This window comes from Dufourea novaeangliae, unplaced genomic scaffold, assembly GCF_001272555.1.
Source record: "Dufourea novaeangliae isolate 0120121106 unplaced genomic scaffold, ASM127255v1 scaffold355, whole genome shotgun sequence".
Taxonomy (NCBI): Eukaryota; Metazoa; Arthropoda; class Insecta; order Hymenoptera; family Halictidae; genus Dufourea; species Dufourea novaeangliae.
Genome location: NW_015374251.1, coordinates 955397 through 979283, shown reverse-complemented (window position 1 = coordinate 979283; position 23887 = coordinate 955397). Strand labels below are relative to the sequence as shown.

General features: G+C 45.0%; 1 protein-coding gene across 1 annotated transcript in view; it reads right to left on the bottom strand.

The window, feature by feature from the left end:
- Positions 1-22731, bottom strand: part of LOC107192529 — a 29617-nt gene extending 6886 nt beyond the window's left edge. Inside the window, exons 1-7 of the mRNA XM_015581808.1 lie at positions 22683-22731; positions 20701-20865; positions 4693-4829; positions 3745-4033; positions 2679-2959; positions 1457-1609; positions 77-187 (exon numbers count right to left, since the gene is read on the bottom strand). Coding sequence (XP_015437294.1) covers positions 77-187; positions 1457-1609; positions 2679-2959; positions 3745-4033; positions 4693-4829; positions 20701-20865; positions 22683-22731 — 1185 coding nt within the window. The remainder of the gene's footprint in view (positions 1-76; positions 188-1456; positions 1610-2678; positions 2960-3744; positions 4034-4692; positions 4830-20700; positions 20866-22682) is intronic.
- Between the last annotated feature and the right edge of the window lie 1156 nt (positions 22732-23887).

Below are 23887 nucleotides of genomic sequence, written 5' to 3'. Positions count from 1 at the left end.
CTTCAGACCAAGGTGTAAAGCACGCTGTTCCGGCTCTCCCCCGTTCTCTGAATGTTTGAAGAGAATTACCACGTACTTGCACTTCTAATTGAAAGCCGTGGAGCGAGTGCGGGGGCGTCGGGTGGAGAAACGTGCCGTAAGGAGACGTGGTGAACTTCGTGTAACCGTCGTACACGGTCACGTAGTCCTGCGGCGAATTTCCATTTCTCATTTAGACTCCCACCCCCTGATCTCCGTACACCAAACGGCGGGATTCGTTTCAATTAAAAGTCAGTGGGTCGACCTTCAGATTGTCCCCTCGCAAGTATTAATCCTGATGACTGACAGGGGATGTTCTCGGAGTGATACATGCCGATTTGTCTGCAAGTTTGCCCAATTTTTTCAGGGTACCAGGCTAAGAATTTTTTTTTGTAACTTTGTTGGTGCTATTTTTAGACACTAAGGGAGAAACCACGGTTTGAGGCGGTTTCTTCTTTAATGTATAAAAGTAGGACATCCCTTGTTAGCGGACACAGGATATACACCTGTCAATCCTAATCTTATACACTGCGGATTTTTCGTATTTATCGTATACGCAATTATCTACCATTCGGTACAGTTAAACTTTTAATAAAGTTTGCCGAGGTTTTTATATTTCCTTGACACTTCTAAAAGCCTTAATAGAGGCTGTCAAATTTCTATTGAACTCTAATTTTGCGCACACATCCGCAGTCTATTTATCATCGATTCTTATATCACAAACTCGACATTGAAAACTAACTACGACGTCCTATGGCACACGTCAATCGCTAAATGCACGAAACATAGATCTGCTGAGATCTTCGAAAGGACACATTCTTCCCCAATCCATTTTTACATACTTCCTACACACTTTCGACGTTATCCAGGTTAACACTAGAACTACCAAATCACTCAAAATGACCGGTTAGTAGAATATTCTAACGATGATTAAAATGTTACCACAATACACTTTCTCAGATCTTTCAGTAGTTTCATTGTAATATGAAAATGAAGAAATTGATTAATTCAAGAATTTGAATATATTTAACAAATTCTCATGATTACAGATTCGACGGAAATAAATACACGTTCATCGTCGGCAGTTCTAGTGTTAACTAACGTGGTTCTATATAGACTGCCGATAAATCAGTCTTATCACCGTAGAGCACACGGCACAAGTATCATCCCATGATCCGAATTTACTTACCCTCCCCCACCTTCCTCTAGTGGCAGAAAGGTGAATTTGCGAGTTTCAGGGCTTTCCGCGAGGGAGGTACCTATTCATGATTTAAGAAATCGACCGCCATCCCGAACGGAATTATGCGAAGTAACGGCCGCAGTGTTCGGTTTTATCGGCGGGGAGGGCACATGGTCACGTTCTCGACCGTATCCTCGGTGCCTCGAATTTATATCGGTTAATCGAATTTTCCCGGGATGGGCGACCTTTTTCACGTACCTGCACCAGGTCACAGTCCTTCCAGAGTTGAAGTTTACGGGGCGAGGACTCCGCCTGCGTGGCCGGTCTGGCCCTTATGGCCACCAATTGGCCACGGGGTTGTTTCACCGAAATTAAAGCGTGTTTTCCCGGTGGTACGTCGTGCTGTCTCACCTGTATTACACACATGCACATACGAGATTAAAATGAAAACCAGGGACAGTGGCGCTTGCTTGTTATTTCGACCACGATATGGAACTGCGCATGAAGATGGTTGCGCTAATTTCGAATATTGTTACAAATTCACTCCACCGAGAAATGACTTCGTTGTATATTTCAGAGCGATAAATGTAAATTACGGAACCGATTTAGTAGCCGACAGCGCCCGCGGCGAATTAAGAAAGAACGATATTCCGGAGTTAATTGTTGTAAAGCCAGGATTCATTGGTTCCGTTCGACTAACGAGAATCGATTCGAGCGGGGATTTGAACGTGCTCGCGGAACCGTGACGAATCGAATTATTTCACGATCAAAGGAGCCTCATAATCACGCGTTTCTGATTCGTCGAACGGGTCTCGAACGCCTCTTCTATTTCCGGCAAGTTTTATGTCCATCGACGTGGAACGGAATTGCTTCTGCGAATCTTCCGCGGGATCATCTAGGAGACACCTTCGAGGCCGTCCACACCCTGTTCTGGAGACTGGTTTCGAATCGTGAAACCTTAATAAGATATCTGTTTGATCGATCCATTTTCCCCCGTTTGAACGATCCCTATTCCCTGTTTAACGCTCCATTTCGCGGACCGTCGATTCTCTTTCACGAATATTCGAACCCATCCGATTCGCATATAAACGGTGTCCCAAAATAGCTTCGACTCCCAAAAACGAGGGCTTCCTGGGATGATTTGAAACAAGATTTTCCTTAGCAAAAATGTTATCGGAGGCTTTGTTAACGAGACATTAACGAAAAACCCCGACCAATCACCTCACGAATCCCGCACTTCCGGGTCCACCAACATTTTTGTTACGCCCCGCATAAAGAAAACTTTCGATGCTCGTGTTTGGTTCGATTCACGTAATAGAGTTACGTCCTCGAGGAACCTCAGACTGAAGAATTCTCGCGATAATTCAGCTGTAACGCCGATAATTCCACGAGTTTTTACCCTTTACGATATTCCACGTTTATCACGACAGTGGCAGGGAAAAGTTTCAACCCCCACACCCCTCCCCCAGGTGGGACTTACCGCGTAGTAGCAGGTGAGATTCCGAGGGTATAATCCAGGAAAGTTCGGCGACTGGAGTCTGCACTTCTTCCGGTCGCAGTCGCTGAATATGCGGGAGCAATAGGTCCCGGATATCAGGTCTCCGAGGTATTGCTCCGAGCTCGGTTTCGTGCTGGTGCCTGGTAGCTGCTCCACCATTTGCATCGCCATCGAGCTGTTCGCGTATTCGCTCGACGAGGATGAAGAGGACAACGACGACGTCGCTTCGGTCGACGCTGGCGTTCCTGTCGTTTGCGTTATTCCTGCAATCGCGATTTTTAACGATCCTTTAACGCCTATATTCTAATCCTGAACCCTATTAATGTTTGGCAATAATCTATTGGGATTTTCGACGAAGCAAATAAAATTAGGTGAAGTAACGGGGAGAGCAGTGGTTAAATAAAAAATTATGAACCACACTGCGATTGTATCGTTGAAGCCTGTTTACAGGGTTGCACTAATTTTGCACAAACCGACTTGGGTATGCAAATTTGAGGCCCGTTTACGTGGTGAAATAATTTTTTACCACTAAATATTCAGAGCCCGCTTTACTTTGTTCGAACAGGGATCGGAAAATTTTCCCAATTTACAAGGCTGACACTTTCAGAGAAATTCCATTTCTCGTACCAGGTGAAAATTGACGACATCGAATGTTTCCTCGATTTCAATAACTCCGTTTCCTCACGTTCGCGATCAGAAACGTGGAAACAGATCGTTCTCCATGGATTGGGGTTGGTAGCTGGAGGGGTGGAAAAGGAGAAAGGCGTCTCGAGGATCGTTCGAGCATCTACAGGGTGTTCCAAAATAGCTCCGATTCCCGGAAATGAGGAGTTCCTGGGGTGATGTGAAACAAGTTTTTCCTTAGCAAAAATGTTATCCAGAGCGCCAGTCTGCCGGCCGAGTTCTGATTGGTCAGGGTTTTTCGTTAATATCTCGTTAACAAAGCCTCGGAGAATATTTCTGATAAGGAAAAAGTTGTTTCAAATCATCCCAGGAATTTTTCATTTACAGGAATCGAAATTATTTTGGGATACCCTGTATACCTTACCGGCGAACGGATTCCCGTAGCGCACCACGGCGTCCGACTTCCTGATCGTCTTGTACGCCATTCGGAAGTCGAAATTGAATCCCGTCTGATCCTTGCTAAGCCTGAGCAGCTTCAGCGATATGGTGACGGACGGTGTCTCGCTGTAGTAGATCGCTGGGCCCCACGACGTTCCGCACCATAGACCGCCGACGTCCGGCCGTTGGGCCTCCGAAATCTGCAGGGAACCGTCCGGACAGCCCTCCGCGGTGAACGACACGAATTTCCCCAGGGTGAAGCTGTCGAACGTCAACTGGAATCACGGAAGGTGGGGAGTTGTCTCGTGCAATCGAGAAAAATCAATTTCGTCTGTTGTGCAAAACACACATCTGTGCGTGTTTCCGTTTCACCTTTACCATTCGACGCTTGTCTCTGGATTTAGGCGATTAAAATATTCGTAGGTTCCACATAGTTCGTTTTAGTAATGGTACATGAATCACCGAAGAGAAATGGAGGAACCGTGTGGTTTTGTAAACGGCGAGTTGGTAAAGGGTCTCTCTGATTCGACGGGGAACTGGTCAAGTGTCTTTTGATAAAAAAAAAAAAAAAAAAGTGAAACACGTGGGAATGGATGTTACGGGGGCTGTAAATAATTTGGCAACGGCCCCGGGTAGAGACTTTCATTCAGCGGCGAAAAACTTTTCGAGCACGAAGCTATCCACGGAATGGATTCTCTGTCTCTTGGCCGTTGAGGCTGGGGCAATTTGCGTTATTAAAAATTTCCCGTCGTTGATTCTTGCTCGTCTGCCAAACGGGTGGCTCTGTTCTTTACTGTGGAACAACTTTGTTTTTTTTCATTCGGACACGAAAGCTATTACTACTTCTGGATGAGAGCGTTTAATGGTTCTTCGAATGACCACGGAATTGTGCTACTTCTTTTTTTTTTCAAAGACATTTCTGTCACCGATTCACCTGAATGATGTCGCCCAACTCGCCGCCCGGCGCGCTGAAGGTGAGCTTGCAAAAGTAAGGCACCTTATCCTCCTTCGGTCGATGAAGCTCCAGGTCGTAGGTTTTACCGACGTCGCCGTAGTAGGTTTTGTTGCAGGCTGCAACAAGGGAAGGCCCCTTTTCAGTTTCGAGTGGAGCGAAACTGGGTTTATATACCTGATTATGAATCGCTGATTGCAATGGTAATCTCAATTTTGACCATAGGCGTAAGGATGTTTTTTTAAAATTTTAAGTACGAAGCTGTATGAAATATTTATTTACTTATTAAACAGGCAATATGCCCTTTAGTATACATACACAGACAATGTGTATTATACAGGACGTAATAAAAGCATGGTGCTCTCTAGCTTGTGTCTGATCATTGCATTCTGTTTCTACTTAATACAATGATTGATGCACACGTTTCAGATTACCCGAACAGCGTCAACTTTATATTAAAAAACCTAGACTTCGTGACCTGTAAAGGAAAAACTAAAACTATCACCGTGTCCAGTAGCCTTCACGTAACACCAAAAACCAGGTTTACTTCCATCAATTTTTGAGACTCGTTGAACAGTGTAATCAAGTCGTTTCAACGTAGAAGATACCCCGAGTATCGTGTCTCGAGCATGATTCTTAGGACAGAAAAGACGAAGAAGTCAACTCGATATTCGATTTGCCGTCCAATAAAAATCTCGCCCGAACGCGAAGAGCGCAACGGCCCCGTGTAATCGCGGGTTGATTCGATCGGAGGGATTATCGGGACCGATTCCAAAGAGAATGCCACGGACGAGGAATCGACAGGAGTGCTCGATGAATTATCGATGCCCCTCGGGCTGCTTCCGAAGAAAAGGAGTCCGGTCGACGTAGCTCGTCTTCCGTTCGTTCAAGTTTAATCGCGAAAGCCACGCGAAAAAAAAAAAGAAATGGGTCGAATTCACTCGATCCAGAGGAGTTGAAGGGAGGAGGAAAGGGAGAAACTCTGGTGAATTTCCTGGCATTGTGTTCCCTCGTTCAGGGTAATATTGTTCACGTGTTTATCGAGGGTAATCATCGTCGCGCCGGATATCGAGGCACTCGAAAAGCCCGACGCTAATTCACGGTAAATACCCGTATCGTTTTTGAAACCTGTCCAACTGTCGACTGTCCGCGACGTGGATTCACGCGGATTATTACCGATGTATATATATATATATATATCGTCTTCTTTCGATTAATTCCTGTCGCCCCACAGTATTCGATGGATATAGAAAATGGACGAAAATTATTAATTTCTCTCTGGTGAAAAAGCCTCTAAAGAAGATATGCATTTAATATAAAAAAAGAAAAATACCAATGGTTGTAGTATTTACTTTTTTTTAGTACCACTTTTGACAGCAAATTGGTAAATTTAGCAAAAGTTACGGGTAGCATTAAAACCTACGTTCTCTTATGGACATTTTGAAGGTACAAAAAAAATTTATGGATCAAAGACTTTTTACTTTTAAGCATTGCGTCGAACACTGTGGGCCCTCGTTGAACAGGCGATCGAAATTCGCTAGAGCTTCCGTTAAGTGGTTTACTTTTTCAAACAGTTTCAACGTAAAGAGCTATGATCGCCAGTATTACTCGTGCTTTCAGCAGAGAACTCTGAGCCGTATCAACGACAGCCGTTTATGAACCTCATTTCGACACGTCGTCGCAGAGTGATTTGCTGAAGGATCCAGATCGTATTCGAAAGGTAACCGAAACGTAGGTGGTGGTCGATTCGAGTTGCTTTGGCTTCCTATCGCATGCCTCTCCCTGCAGAATCACATCGTGCAGGACGGCTTGATTACAATACCAGTTCATTGTGGGGCTTCAAGGGCTCATCACGGACGTATAGGATGGAAATCGAGGCTACCAGTCGGTGGGCCAACGCACACCTGGCTACGAAGTAGAGGGGGAAGGGGGCTGAATGGATCGGGGGAGCACACAATGCACGCCATTTCCAGGCATCGGGTCGGTCTCCACTCCTAATCAGAATCCCCCAGTTTGCCTGGCTAATAGCGCGCCTAAAATCTCGCTACCTTGTCTTCCGCCTATCTCCGTTCTAATACCGCCACGTAACTCGATACCAGGTAATTTCCCCCGATGAATCGATTCCACACGAATCGTTCGTGGTTTCACTCTCGGGTCAGGGTGCAACCTCATGAAAAAATCATCGTATCGAGGTTCACTTTATCGATTATATCATCTAGTAAAGTCTACCATCTTCACCCACATCTGCATATTCCAGTAGAATAAGATCGTCTTTCTCAGAAAGGAAGAAATACGACACGAAAACCCTCGAGAAATAATGAAAGTCAGTTCCATCGTTCTTCATATCGAAGGATTCCGCGAAGCTTCGAGAATGGATCGAAGAAGCTGTGTGGCCCCGAAGACGACGTGGAGAATGAAAATTCAAGGACCTAGAGAAAGGTTTCCCAGGGACCATGGTGTTCGGGAACAATCGCTGGGCGGCCTGGCTGTAATTCAATATACGTCGTCGTTAGGTTTAATGACAGCATTCGGTATTGGAAACCGATATACGTCCCTCCCCCTCCCGAGTATTACGAATTCAACGGATGTGTGCATCTGTTACGTCAAATTACGAAAGTTCCCCGCCCTTCTGCAGAACGAACGCTTCTCCCGTGGCAACGTCTCGCGGCTGACTAATGACTGGCATCAACCACTTCTCGCAAGGATGCGTCCAGGCAAGCGTGTACCCGTGCCCAGAGAGAATTCTAACGAATTACTGGACCTTTGTCACTGCTCGAAGTCGACCGTCTTCACACACAGGCTGTCTCTCTCTCTCTCTGTCTCTCCGCGATGTTTTAAAACGCGTGTAAAAACAGAGAAACTTTCTGGAACGTTCGTGATTAATAATTCCACTCGCGGTCCGGCTTTCGTTCTTTCAGTGAGTATTTCTGCTGGCTTTTGCGACTCGCCGGTCTCTCTGTGAACTATTGTATTTCCTCTCCCGTTATTAATTGCCCCGTCGCGGAGGATTACTTAAGCGTTGATTCTTGCGGAAATGAGAATCGAATAAACGATTCGCGTCTCTCCTTAATGTGTGTTGTCTAAGTGTTTATGGAATACCCCAAGTGTTTCAGACGTTTGGTGTGAAATTATAGCGAATATTTAACAGTCTTTATCTGCCACGTCATCAAAACATATATAGGTTTAGTTATTAAAGTACGTCGAAATGCGTTTAGCTAGTTAAAAAACTGGAATTAAGCGTGTCTGGCTACGTACGGTCGTTTCTACTGTGGCAGTGAAAGTGTTAATCGATATATTGGATGAATGGATTACAAAGCGAAGAGCGTACACGAATTGACGCTGTTCAATGTAAGATTTTCCATCAGTAGTTCGAGGCTGTACATTGTCTCGATCATTTCACACGACTCCAAAGCGCTCTGACCCGTTTTGCCGCAGCCAGCCTCCCCCGTCGCGCGCCGTCGCAATAAATCCTCGACAGGTGACCCAGCCAGCCCTCCCACGACTCTCCCAGCGGGCTAATATTTTATTACGCAATAAAATATGGACTCCTCGCGGCGAGTGCTCTGCGCCGTTTATCGCACGGAAGATTACGGCCCCCCTTCGTCTCATACCGCGTGCTAGAAATCTTAAATCACGGATCGTTGCCTCGCTTGTACAGCCGTGGCGCGTAGTATTCTTCCTTCTTAAATAAAAAAGAACCACCGAGGGATAAGCGTGAGGGAATACGTCTGCTGGCCTGCGAGTAAATTCGGTATGTCTGACCAGATACAGCCCATATTCTACTAGCAAAAATTACGACCACAGATTAAGTAAGGTTCTCTGCAATCTCCATTTTTGGTATCGTTACAAGAATTAGTAAGCTTCGTGTGCCTTTTATCGATTATTCGCGAAGTTCTGAAGTAGATTATTACCTCGCTGTAAGCTCCCTAGGCGGTTCCAATCGCGAGATCGTATTCGATCCTCTGTTCTTCCCTCGTTTTTGGCTTCCAGTTGAAGCCAGATAGGTAGAGGTTTCGTAAAGAAAGAGGCACATTGACGTGGCCGGGCTTCTATTCAGACGAACCAGTCTGTATACCGTAAGCAATTTCCGAAACGTGGCGTAGCGCAGATAAAACAGCATGGAACGAAGCATCGAGGTTTTATTGCAAGGGGGATGATTTGCCAAAAAATAAATGTGCGGCTTGTCCAGCCGGAAATTTGTACATACTTCGCGATTCCAAGCTCGACAGACCAGGGCTGGGAAGACGAACAGGCAGATAAGTGGAGAGATAAAGAAGAACGTGTGCCGACTGAACAAAATGTGTGTCGTGGCTTCGTGGTTGCTGTGTTCGTTTCCACGACAGCGTGACACGCTTTTGCCCCGTGTAATGTGGGAAACGAGACAGCCATTTTGAATGCAGTTTCTTGGCCAACGATGCATGGATCCGTTCACACGAACCAAGGAAGTTCGAGAGCACGAAGATCGGAAAAGACTTGGCCCTCCTCTTCCCTGTAAGCCCATCCTTGGCTCGATAGGAGCTGATACCAAGGAAGTCATTACCTGTTAGTCATTTCCCGTTCTGCGAATGCTTTGAGAAACCTTTTGGTGTATTACTCTCGGACGAAACCGCGGGAAACTCGGGGGGAAGCGAGAAAGTCGCGATATGAAATAGTATTCCAGCCGGAAGAGGACTCCTGCGGTGCCCGGAAACCACGACCTCACGTTCGTGGAGGTTTACTTGGGATCGTATTCACAAGATTTTCCGGATTTGTAAAAATTATACTGTTCAGAATGTGATACGAATAAATTCGTTCGGTTCGTTGGAGTACGCGGGAACAAGGAAGACACTTTGACCCTGGATCTAGGCGACCATGATGAATGGGAAAAGGAAAATTTCTCCATAATAGTGGAAGCCAAATGATCTCAGGTACTTCGAAGAAGGCCTGACCACCGATCAAACGAACCACGGAATGAGTTTCTTTCTCTATTCGAACGGGAAGCCGCAAAAGCACTCCGCTTGATAGGCCACTGATCGCATGGCATCGCCCATTGGCTTCCCTCGTGGCGTTGGGACATCTTTCTTGCGAACGGATCTTCACGGGAAACTGGATTCCCGTCAGTCGCCGACAAAGAAAATGGGTTATCAAGTCTCGACGTAACTGGGTTCGACAATCTTCGAATCGGTTCGAAGATTTTGCATGATCTACGTTTCAATGAATCATCCCCAACGTCAGGTATTAGAACAGTCTGCAGATTGTACCAAATCCCAATTGAAATTTCTCCCGTCCACGATCGATGACGTTCCACGAAAGCCCTCCCTATCCTTTTCAAAAACGAAGCCAGCCCACAGGGCTTGTTTCGCAGCTTCTCCCCTGTCGTTTATCCGTCCGGAGGGATGGGAGGAGGCTCGTACTTTATTTCCATTTCCCTCCCCAGCTTCTTTCCTTTCTCTGTTCTACGCGTTGCGTCGATCCCTGTACAAAGTTCGTTCGCTCACCTGGCGCGGATGCTTCGAACGAAGAAGAAGAGAAAAACGAAAACGGATCCCTGAATTCCCTTTTAGCCAGCGGCTGCGCGTGCTTCCCGTCTCTGATAAACGCCCGACGAATTTCCTTCCCCCTCGGTTGGAATGGAATTTCCGTGTGACGCGTTAAGGCGACGCTCGCGACAGACGCGCAGCAGCCTTGACACTGCAATTAAAAAAAGAAAAAAAAAAAAAACAGACGAGTCTCGCGTATATCCGGCGGATTTTCATGACAGACGTCCCGAGGATGAGCCGTCTGGCGCATCTCTGTCGACGTCACGTTTCCATCGTCTAGTGCGTTCGATCGTATTCGTTTTTCTTTCGATTTATATGCATCGGGATGCAGGAGAGACCCAGTTAAACTCGCGAGTTTTCGAAAACGACGGGTGGAGGGTTCGTGTTGTTTTGTTCGAACGTTGCGCGCAGTCGAGTCGCATCTGGCAAGTACAGCAGGGCCGATTCGCGATTGGCGTACAGCCAGCCACGCGAGACACTGCCTCGGAGAGTTCTGTTTCGAGTTCGCTACAACACACACCCACGGCTAGCCTAATTTCGCCCCGTTGCTTTTCGTTCCTGTCCCTTTAGACGGAAACAACGGAATCGATTCGATACCGTTCCCTCGTGCAATTTTGGGATTCCTGTTCGGGTTTACGCTCCTGGTCATAAGTACTAGGACATTTATCGAATATATTGTGGGATGTTAGAAAATATTATGAAATTGTTGAACGTCTGAAATAAATGTTGTTTAGGAGATATTAAAATTGAATAGACAAAGTTTTTAAAATCTATGAAGTAATAAACGTGGATCAAAGTGTAGAATTCTTACGTGACTTTATGTTTTCCTCGTACAGACTAGGTGTCCTAATACAGTAAATCGTCGATGAATGTTCGAAGGCTTCTCGACACTGTTTTTGAGTGTTCAAAATATTCCCAACATTGAAGGGGGGAACCTGTCAATTGTCCAGTGGTGGGGATGACATCTAAACACTCGGTGTCAAAGAGCCTTCGAACATTCATCGATAATTTACTGTATTTACGAGCGGTAGTGTACATATAATATTAAAAAGGGATAGTTTAGAACTAGAACCACCGAAAGACGATTCTCCAGAAGCATCAGTCGAGGAAGAACGTTAGATTATATCTTCTGCACGTTTAATTTTTCACGATCGAAGGCAAAAGGTGGTCGGACGCGAAGCGTCGAATGGAAGGGTGGCTGCAAGCCTGTGGGCGCGGACCCATTGAAAAACGACGGCCCGTTCTTCCTCGCGGCTCGTCCTCGTCCCCATTTGTTTACGCGGGCTGAAAGGCGTCGAGCACTCGTCACCGACGTCGACGTTGCGCGTCACAAATTGTGCGCAGTTGCTAATGTCGAGCACGCGAAAAAAACCCGCCTCGCACAAACACGCGTATCCAACCCCTTTCATCTTCCTTTCCCCCTGTTTTTTTTCCCCATAACGTTCGCGTCTTTTCATTTCGTATCGCCTTGTCCTCGCCAGGTTCGCCCGAGAATTCAAATTTTATTCGATCTTGTTATTGTGGAATTCGTTTCGACTGTCTGATGCAGATGTATTAACAGACTAACGAATAATTTGCAACATTTTAGGATATTCCAAGGACTTTCAAGGCCGCCATTTTTACCAGACGAAATATCAGAAGCCAGGTATCTGTATGGGCTTAGTTTTACGACTACGAATGATATGCGTACGTTTTTATTCTTACATAAAAAGTCACTCACATTCTATTAAATTATTACCTCGAACATAAAGTGCATCGCCACCCCGTTAAAATGGTTGATTGCTCGGCGGTACGCCTTTCAGAAGTTTCATTATCTCTTTTTTTTTTTTTGATCCTCGGGAGAATTTCAAACACGGTTTCGATCGATTTTTTTATTTACCCTCTCGCGTTTTGTTTCGCGATCCAGGGACGAAACGAACAACGATTGTCTCTCCCTCTTTCTGGCATGCGATCCACAGCTGCTGCTCGTCGTTGTTCGAGTAAACGGATCACGGTACACTCCCGCGCCCCGAGGGGTAGAATTAACACGTATGAATTTAAATATATTTCCATGGAAATGTATATTTTCCGAAACACATTGTGACTCCCCGCGATTCGATAGTCGACGGAGGCGCCCCACTCTCTCGGTATGTATTGCCGATTACACCTGCAATTCGCATCCCTTCCTTTACTCATGCAACTTAATCCTTTAAGTGTTTCATTCCATTTTGAAAACGTTCATTTGTATGCTTAATTATTTTTAACCTATGACGAGTATCCTCGACATAAACATCGAAAGGGTTAAATTGTATACGAACAGATTTCTAATTACTCCATCCACCCAGGAGTTCTACATAGAACTGGGACAAAGAAAGGTACCATTCCAACGCAGTACGTAAAACAACGATAATTACAACCGTACCAACCTCAACATTCTTTAAACAAAAAAAAAACACGAATCCTCTCATTCCCAACCAACTTCTTATCTTCTCCGCCAGAGTATCATATTTTACTGGGCACTCTCTGTTTCTCAGTCCATTCAAACGCCACTATTGTGTTCCCAGTATTGCACAACGTACCATCCCTTTCCCCCGAAACCTTCCTCCAAGGATCCGAGAAACACAACCGAAACCTTGTTGCATGGGGGTGGCTGCTGGGCGGCCCTTTGTTCTACCGGGCGTGAAACGGGGGTGGGATCCATCGCGATGTTCGCGAGTTCGTATTAAATAAACCGTGTGACGTGGCTGCATTTAAGCAGGGACACGGCACGTTTTGTTCCGCGACGATGGCGCAACGGTGCGTTCTTTTGTGCGCGCGCAAAGAATGCGCACATCGCCTTCAATTCCTTCGGTTTCTGGCTTTCAGCTGCGACGACGCAGCCTCGAGACTTATTGGGGTTTTTTGGTCGGGAGAGACGGCAAACGAGGAAACCATTCGCCAGAGAGTGGCTTCGTTTTTTTTTTCGCACCTGTGAAAAACGGCGATCGCGACGTCGCAGGAATGGCATCGCGCGACCAGAGTGGCTTCGTTTCAACCCCTTCGTGTGCTTGATTTCCGCGTCATTAAGCGTGTCTGCTATGGATCTCGTTTGCTGCGCGTACCGGAAGCACTCCGCTTCGCGTGTATCCCGGTGATCGAGACCTCGTGAACAATTCCTGGTCGGATCTGTCAACGAGCGAACAAAAACTGGGCTGGTCCACGGAATTAATCGGATGAGCAACCGCCGAGGTGTCTCTCCGGGTAATGACAACGATACTGTCATTGGTGGACTGCGGATCTTTATGCGAAACGTCATTTTATAAAGCAATTTGCAAGGACAGAATTGAGAACAGCAACTGCTTTCAACTGATGAAGATTATCGTATTAAGAATAAAAGAAAAAATATGTTTAATCCGATGGAAGTTTCGTATTCAATTGTATTTTACATACTCCTTTATACAGTAAATGAATAAAATCCGTCAGTATAGTCATCAGAACCTCTTGGACCAAATATGTTCTCCAAGAATTCCTTTGTTTTTGTATTATTTTATGTTTTTTTCCAGGGAATTCGGACGATTTTAACTGTGAATTTGAAAGCGGTTGGCGTCAGCCAATTGGAAAGATGGTCTCAAAAGGAGGCACGTGTTTAAATTTTACTATCAGACAGTTATCCGTACTCTGTTTGGCGTACAGCTCGCAAGTAATGAATTAGACTATATAGCAGTCGATATATTATTTCTAGTTAAGGATTAATTAACAGAAATTTCCATTCAGGAATGATCGGCCGAAGAGATCGAGAGAACTAATTTATTCGCGGATGGAAATTGCCATCAGCCGGTTCTCGTTTGCAGAAAAAGAATTATAAGGTTTCGATGCCGAGTGTGCAGACACGGAACTGGCTGAAAGCCAACCGTCCCTGGCATTTGGGTCAAAGCAACCTGCCATGCCATTCCGGCATTCGCGAATTCCTCCGCAACTACCACAACTCCTACCCCCAACCCCCTGACTACGCCCATCCCTTTTCCTCGACACTTCTGTCCCCGTCGTGCAGACACTCGGCGAATTGCCGATACTTTCTTTTCCTCCCCTCTTCGCGAGAAATCATGCCGATAATAGCCTCCGATATATCATATCATGTGCCACGTATTTCTTTCTTTATTATTTCTCGTATGATTTATGTTTTTTTTTTCCAGGGAATTCGGACGATTCTGACTATGTATTTTCGAATCTTCGATTAGAACGATCTTTATTATTTATGGTATGATTTATGTTTTTTTCCAAGGCATTCGGACGATTCTGACTATGTATTTTCGAATCTTCGATTAGAACGATTCAAATTTACCGCGCGAATTTGAACGGGATGAGCGTCAGCCAATCAGAAAGAGCATCTCAAGAGGAGACACGTGACTTCTCGAGTCTGGTCGAAGAGACGGTGTACAATTTTGTTGTCGGACGGTTGTTTCATTGTTTTTTTACCGTAAATAGGTTTCGAAATTGTGATTCTTTTGAAAAAGTTTTGCTATAAACGTGAAAATGGAGGACGAGATCAGTTGCGATGATCCGCAATTCATGAATATGCTGGAGACCTGTCTCCAAGAGAAAATCGCGGCAGCAACGAAGATGTTATTAGGTATGGAAAACGTGTTTTGTTTCATTATTTTAATACTTATGCTTGAACGAAGAAACTTTTCGCAGGTCTCGAGGCTGAAATAACTGATTTTAAAGCGAAAGTGCAATTAGGACTGCAGGCGAGGAGGGATCTGAAAGAAAAAATTAAAAATACACAGGAAAATATTATGGTTTTGAACACTAGTTTGACTAAGTATGACGAACCGTGGTTCTCTTTCAATTTTGAAATACATGAAAATAATCCCTATATTTCTACGGGCGTCGATCGTCTTATTTTCCCAATTAAAATATTTTCAACAGACAGAACAATTATATCATCGAATTATCCAATAAGAACGATCTAATGAAGCTCAATTTGGACAACGACTATAAATTGATGAGATTGGAGTCTAGACAACGCGAAGATATTCTGAAAGAATACGAGAACACGTGGCAAGCTTATCGTGTACATGAATTTTCTTGATTATATTCAATTACAATAAAGCATCTGTTAAGTCTCGAATACTTTCAAGCACAATTGCAACGTTCCGCAGGCCAAATACGAAGAGTTTCCATTGGCGAAGGCCAGAACAGAAGCCAAGGTGAAATTACAGAAAATTCGAATCGAAGCGATGGTGGTCGAGTACAAGATCGACCGATTAAAAAAGATATCGAGACAACAGGAGCACATCGCGTGGTTGATATTACGCGGAAAAATCGTCGAGTTTTCCCGAGCAATGTTACACAACATGGCTCTCGACAAGAATCTGACAGATTTGAATAAAACCATAGACGATCGCAAAGAGGAACTGAATTCTATCGACAAAGAGGTTTCTATATCATATACGACTATGTGAAATGTAATAAATGGTAAAACTAACATCAGGTTTAATACATTTTCTGTCTTATTCGTACCATAATAAAATCCTGAAGAAATGGAAGAAAGCTGACTCTTCACATCTGTTTTCACAAATCACATCGAAAAATATTATTTTGCATAAATTCCAACAGTCTACTAATAACATTTCACTTTTACCAAGACATCTCTCTATCAATATTGCTTTTTTTTCGCACAGCTATCGATACGATTGAAGATGCAAGAAGAGGAGAAACGTGTGCGAGAGTTAAAGATGCTAGAAATGCCACCGCCATCCGTTAATCATTCCCGTATGAGATCGATTTACTTGGACGCCTGGAAACGAAATTACGAGAATTCCATAGGTGCATCAAACTTTCTTTTTCACTAAAACTCTGTACAACTAACTTTTCAAATCTCCGAAGCGTTCACTAAAGACCGATCGTAAACTCGCAGACTCCATGTCCGTCGACACGGTGATGCTGGAGGAAATGTGCATAACGGACGAGAACTCCGTCGAACAGCGTCATCGGTCCTCGGCTCGGGTCAGCAAGAACTGCACTCCAGAGGACGCGATCGATACCGGAAGTCCTCCCCGCAACCAACACCAAGAAATAGGGCACAACGACGGAGCCGTCAAGATGGAGGAAAACATAGAACCGGAAGCGATCGATGGAACGGTCGACGATGAACCGGAGCAGCAAATGGACGTGGAATCGGAGCAAGAAGATGCCGAGGAACCAACGTCCTCGTTGAACATTAGCAAAGATAAGCAAGCATACGAACGTAACGAGGAGGAAGACGATCATCCGGTCGCAAAGAGGATGAAGCTGATGGCCGATGCGGGGAAAGTTCGAGGATCACCGGCGACTACATCGAAAGACACTCGATTGGGTAGTAAGAGGAGTCAGTTGGCCGATCCGTCGCCCGTTCTGCGAATCAAGAAGATCGAAACGGTTCGTTACAGCGTATCGCCGATGAAGAAAGATGTTTGGGCCGAGCCTAATCCCCCTGGCGTGTCTCAATATGGATACCCCGATAAGGGTAATTCGAGTTTTTCCTCGAATAACAATTTACCTGGACCGAAAGTCAGTCAGCTGCCCGATCGATCTCCTGCTCCGAGGATCACCAAGATGGAAAAACTTCCGTACGGCGTGTCCCCGATGAGGAAGATCGACCAGGCCAATCCGAATCCCGCCAGTATGTTCACGCCTGGACATTACGAGTACTCCGACAGTAATTTGAGTTTCTCTGTGGACAACAATCTGAAAGGTACTAAAGGTCCCTTCAGTCTTCGTTGTATTATTAACGATTCTTTATGCCGACAGACGATCAATTGTCACTGTACGACGGATCTGTTCGTGACTTCTGCGAATGCTCCAATTTGTCAACCCCGGTGAGGAACACGGAATCGGATCCAGTGGCTGGGACCAATCAAATGAATCTACCGTCTAACAGAACTCAGAATTTTCCACGTAATTGCGACGTTTCTTTTCCAATGCTTCTCCAAGTATTTATCATTTATCCATTTTATTCTTCCGCAGAATTCGACTTCGCGAATATTCTGAAGGGCAACAAATCACGCAATAATCTCTTCTGAAGGATTTCCATCGAGAGATACTGTTTCCATCCACGATCAATTCCACTAAGACTTTGTCCTGTTTATTTTGGTTGTAAAAAATAAAATCATTGAAACGACGAAAGATATCTTCTTCCCTCGATGAAAATCTTAATTCCTTCAACCGTATTCCAGCGAATAGAGTAATCCCCCAGAGGCGTTTAACACGCGTTCACCGAGCGTTCAGTGTTCCGTTCGAGAGATTCCCGCGTGACGGTGGAGCTAAATAATATTCGAGCGAAATTACGCGTACTCCGTGCGAGCCGCTGTAATTTCCACCAGTCGTAGTCTGCTAAAAAGCATCCGTCGAGCTTGGTCTCTGTTCGCTTCCGCTCTAAGAAACCGGTAGAAGGAAACATGAAAATCTCGCGACATAGGAGGATGAAGGACGGAGAAACGTGCAGAGAGAGAAAGAAAGAGTACTCGACTCGACGACTGAAAGTAGGTCCTTTAAAGCGTCCCCACAGTGAGCCACTTTTTAAAGACCATTGCCACCGACATTTAATCTTCCTGCTTGGAGATGTTTACGGACATCGTCGGGAGAGAGAAATCGTACGCAGTGGTTGCGTGAATACGGACTGATTAGCTTTGAATTGATAAGAGAACATTGGGGGGAGAATTGAACAAGGATTCGTTCAGTTGGCAACTCTGCCCGATAAACTGTCAGACGAATGGGAGAATCGAGGTCGTCCGAGATTGTGGATTTTAGCGGTTTCCCAGGCTGCGCTTTGATATCTCCCAGTTTGCACTCTATTCGCGGCGAAAGTTGTTGAATGGAACCCCCCGAAAGTGGTCTGATATAATTGGGTGAAAGTCGAGAGGCCTGCTCGAGGACACTTCCGCCATCTTGAATCCTTCGCCCGACTCCTAGTTCGCTGCCATATTGGATATCGTATCTCAGTTTGCGTACCCATTGACGTAACTATACGCTCTTCGTTCGAACATTAGAAAGTATTTGTGAAGATAGTGTTACCGAAGATTCGTGAAAAGATTGAAAGCGTCGAGTCTGCTTTAACGATACTATTCCCCTGAATACGAAGGAAAGACGACACTAAGAAGAAGTAGAAGTCCGTAAGGAAGCTCGAAACGAATTTCTTCCGCCTCGTGTTACGTCCCTTTGAGGGAGAAAGTTTTCCGTCCGCGAGAACGTGCAAGGAATACGCCGAGCAATGGATAATATAACTCTTTAATAAAAGTTGATGCACCACCCTTTTTCCTTCTTCTCTCCCCGTTTAATTACTTTAACCGGTATAATTGATATAAATTAACTCCGAGGAGGTTGGAATTCATTCGAGTCGCGGCAAGAATACGAAAGTTTGTTATTGCCTATCGTAACTTTCCCTCCCTGGGGCTAGAGGGGGTGGGGGGTGACTTCTCGTTATGAATGCGGCTTATGAAAGTGGGTGCTGGGCGTTCAACTCGCAAGCACTGTCGATACGTTCCCTCGGCCGGCTTGCCTTCGAACTTCCCTATCCGTCCAGGACAAAAATAAATCGGAGAATTTAATAAGACGAAGTTCAAGGGAGAAACAGAGATGCTCGAGAAAATTCATAATTCTACGGTCTACCCGCCGATGAAAAATGCAAGAGGATTTCGCGAAGACTTCAGAGCGGATACGGGGCTATAATTCCCGAACTTTTGCACCTTTCTCGTTAACATCGCTCAGTTTGCATATACTTTTCAACTTAATTATTCCATAAGACGAGCAGGACTTCTAAGAAATCTTCCAAGTACAAACAAAATTTCCCATTCGTTCGAGAAGCTTGTCCACTTTAATCGCTCAACGGGGGAAAAAAAATATTTATATACCGAGTTCGTCAGCCATCTTGGTCCATCATCCTACTCAAACATTTCCTGGTCCATGTGACAATTTCTTCGTAGACAACTCCCCTCGAATCCTAGATTTCTATCTCGTTCGCGCCAAGGCAGCCTTCGTCCCTGGTTTTATCGACACGTGACCAGAATCCAGACCTTGTTCCCGTGTTCGTGAAGAGGGACACCGGAAGTCGGCGTTCGCCTCGCCTAATACCGGATCGTTTCACGCGGATGCTTTACTCGGGGGGTCCGAGAGTTCATTTAATAAAAACGTCGCAACATTCGAATCAGGTAGCGCGGCGGGTTTTACTGCTACACGTTTCTCGTCCCTCCACCCAGTTGAATTACGATCGCGGTATAAAAACAGGGGAGTTTGGAGGTACTGACTCAGCTCAGAGTTTCTTCCAACCATGAAACGATCCTCTGGCCGAGTTTCGTTCGGTGGTTTAAGAGATTCGACGCGAATCAATTCCCTAGTAAGTGGCCGAAGTTAGACCACTGCTCGGGCATAAGTTCGCCTAGTTCTTGCCTTTCTGTATTAGTGTAAAAAATTCTGAATTTGCATAATTATCTGCAGTGCACCAACGATAGTAGAAAAGAAAATTTCATTGAAAAAACAACAGTAACGTGGTCACCGTTGATCCCCTACCTAACACGATTAGGCCAGGTTTCCGTTTACCGAACGGCGGCTCTTTAATCGCAGAACGTGCAGCGTGTAACACGCCATAATTAACAAAAGTTACGAGGCTCGTTTATACAGACGCCTAGGGGGGTTGGAAATGCGTGTGTATACGAGGGCGTCGCGGCTAAACGCCGCGCAGATTTATTCGCGGTCGTGACTACGTTCGTTCCCTTGTATATTTCTTCGCGATAACGATGATTTATCGCCGCCTCCCCACCGACCTCGAGCACCTCCCGTATTCTTACCGCCGCCATTAAAATGATTATTTCACGAAACGTCGGATAAATTACCGGGCCATGGTCTCGTTCACGTTGATCGGTGAGATGGGGGCTTTATTGCGAAATAATTATGGTCCCCGGGACACGGACTGCTTTACGACTTCGATAAATTATTCTGCGTTTATCGAGCTCCTTATCGTTTCCTGCGAAACACTTGCTATTGTTACCATCGTCGGACGATGGTCGAAACTGGTCAACAATGATTTCTGGTTGAATTAGAGCGAAATGCTCTTGCATTAACTGGAGCTATGTTTGTGTTTGTTTTATGTAAATAAATATTTATATTAAATAAATAAATAGAATGGATTTATGAAACTTGGAATGATGGTGGAAAGTTCTTTTCGTCGAGATAAGGTTTATGTACTATTTGTAGAAGATAAACGATGAAAAATTAAAAAATGGATTACGACGTGGAAAAGGGAATTTTCTCGTAACTCTGTCCGAGTGATGGCTTTCTGTCCCTTCGGTGTTTTCTTTATGAAAGTTTTCACCCTTACCATCTAATCCGGAAGTCGCGTCGTTACATTTTTCCGTCAACGTTTTCCGAATAAACAGGCAAATAATTTTCCGAAGACGAACTCTTCGTCGGAAGTCGATCGAAACTGCGAACTGTTCCGTGGACAGAATTATCGTACAATGGAGACGTTTCTACTCACGTGAACACTGACGTGGTTCGTCGGTCCCGTCGCCGCAGTCGTCGATGACATTGCACACCTTGTTCAGGGCGACGCAGCGACCGTTGCCGCACTGGAACTCGCTCTGCCGACAGGAAAGCACCGTCGTCGCCATGAGAACGCAGACGAATACCGGCCAATGCGTGTCTGAAACAAGACACGAGGACTAGTTAGGTTAAAAGCGTGTTAACGCGTCTTTGGTGAGCGTCGAACCGACACGACTGGAATTGTCTATACCGCAATATAACCAGAATGTTTATAATAAAATGATCTTGGATACCCTAATCTATATTGGGAGATTTAATAATAGGTTCAATGTGTAACAGCCTCTTATTTACAGTGGAGTTACGTTTTTTTCTTTCGTGACAATTCTCACCGAATAAATCTGTAACGAACGATATTTCCATCGGGGTAGAAAAGAACTGTTTTCCCCGTTTTTCGGCAGTTCCCCGAAAAAATTCTCCGATGTTTGCGCACAACATCGGAGGACGGGTATTCAAATCATCGTCGAACGATCCGCGCGCGAACGCAGAAGCATTATTTACGTACAGTTCGGGAAGTTCGTCTGTCCCCGGAAGCAAACAACGCATTCGTCTTCATAGTTTCGCGAGAAAACGCGGAAAAATTTATCATTCGCGTGTGTGCAGTTCTCTCCTTCGAATATCTTCGCCGGAATCGCGGATTGATTCAAACCCCCTCCACCCCTGTTTGTAGTATTCGCCCGTTCCAGCCGGGTTGAAGAATAAGATAAACGGTTTCGTCCTTTGATTGATGGCGAAATGGATTCCCCCGACGATTTATCTCGTAGGAATTTCCGTGGAATTCCTGGTCGAAAGGAAATCGCCTTCGAAATTAACGGGGGACGATGCTCTATCGCATTGCAGATCTTATAGCGAACAATTCTTCCACCAAGTCCAGTAATCTAATAAATATTCTTGTAACAAGCATCTTGTAGTATCCTAAAACTTAAGCAGAATTGGATCGAGACCTTTGTGGAGCAGCCACCAGTGTGTGTCTTCGAGCAACACTATTCAGGATCAAAAATTTCCGATCAATTTCACTGAAAGTTTTCAGGAAAAGCCGAAGGCGAGAAAAGAAACACAAGGAAACAGGATCCGAAGAATTGTGTGTTTCGTGAAATTAAAAGAGAAGAAGAAAGGTCCGGCAGGAGCCCAGAATAATCGATAAGGAACGGATATCGAGGCACGTCCTCTCGATTTCCGGCATCGTCTGAAAGCGTCGTCGACGTCGTTCGATCGACGAAGTCCAGATACCACCCCCAGGAGCTTCTGACGTTATCCACAGAAGCTCTCGTCTCTCCTCTGACTTTCGGACTCTCCTTCTTCGGTCACGTATCTGGTTTCCACGATCCCTCGACGTATACGGGATCCCTTCAAATTAATTCCCCAGACAGCTCGTTACCCTTTCGATTTGAAATCCAGGTCACACGTGTGTTAGAAGTTTGCTACATACGACCTGACCTAACTATTAATAACTATTCAATTAGATCGTAAAACCCATCGTACCATTTTGTATACAAGGTGTACCAAAAAGATGAGTACCCCAGATTAACTCGGAAGGATGAAGTTTTAGCAATGAATGTTCGATACAAACGGTTCAGGGTTTAAAAAGGGGCATCTAGATGGTGACCTTGATCATTAGGGGACAACTTTAGAAGTCATTCCGAGGTCAATTCGATTTTCTTTAATGGGAACTCCTACTTTTTTACTAGATTTGACATTTCGATCTAAAGATGTGACCAAACCCAGACCTCTGAAATTACTTCTAAATTTACATCCATTGTCATGATCAAGGTCACAATCTGGAGTACTCATTTTTTCGGTTCACCCTGTACATTTGGTTTCCCCGAAGATAGAAAGGTTTGCAAAAGTCGATTGCACCACTAAATCCGAAATGTTCCTCCAACATCGGCCGCCAATAAACTTTATCGCCCGGCTGTATACCTTCTTCAGCGACGTTCCAACGATCTATAGACGACACCGGATCTTTCATGACTGGTTTTTAAATCCATGGGATATTAGGGACTGCGCGAACTCGTCGAAACAAACTCGCTGGATATTTAACTTCTGATCCTGGAAAAGGGACGTAAGGGACAGCCGCTTCGTCGGGATTTCCAGGCTTTCCGCTGACGAAATTTTAATGCAAAGTCCCTCGTAAGTAGCTGAAACGTCGGGGTGGAGGATCGAAAAGAAAGGCGTTCTTCCGCGTTCCCTGGACGCGTCCCTCGCCGCTTAAAACTTATCCGCTCGCGGAAGAATAGCGACGTGAAGAAAAGTAGAATCGCATTTCTGTTCCTTTTCCATCTCGTTTTTACACTCTCAGACTCGATGTAATTTCACTTCTTCCGCGTGCTATGAGTAAGCAGAATTCGACGAAACTTTAATCGTTTCTTCAGCAAAAAAAGAAAATCGCGGAAATATTGCAAGATTATGAGAAGTTCCACAATACAAGGGTGGGCAAATTTATGAGAAGTTTAAGAATTTCAGATAATAAATGCACAGTAGTCTTAATCACCGAAGCAGAGTCAATAATAGAATGGAGCAGAAATTTCGAGACACTTTTTACCGACCAAATACGATAATAAAATCCTCATTAACAACTCTTTTGACAGAGACCATTTAAATGCTAAACATGTAAAGTTAGATTATTAATATAAAAGTTTAGGAAAAAGGATAACGAACCCCCAATATTGTCTCAGAAGCCATAGTATCGTCCACCGTTGTACTATAATTTAGTTTCACTCGCGAAACGTATATTCTTTCTTTCCCAGAAATACAGTCGAATCTAGATGAAAATGGTGTGGGTTCAATTTTCGGTAAGAATACGTCCCGTGAAGTGTGAAATTCCAAGGTTGTCGAAGAATTCCGGCCGAATTCTCACCGATCCTTGGATAAATGGAACTCGGAGTGAACGGAGACTGACTTCGGTCTCCGCGTTTTTCCGTCGGATCCGCCGCGGGAACGTGAAATTTCTTTCCAAGCACCGCTAGACAGCCACTCGTAGGCAAACGAGAGGAACCGAGAGGCGAGCAGAGTGAAAAAAAAAGAGAAAGGAAACGAGGGTGGTGGACGGAAGGGCGAGAGGGATGAAAATCGAGAATTCAGAGGCCAATTACTCGGTCCACTCGATGTGCACGCGGAAAATTAAA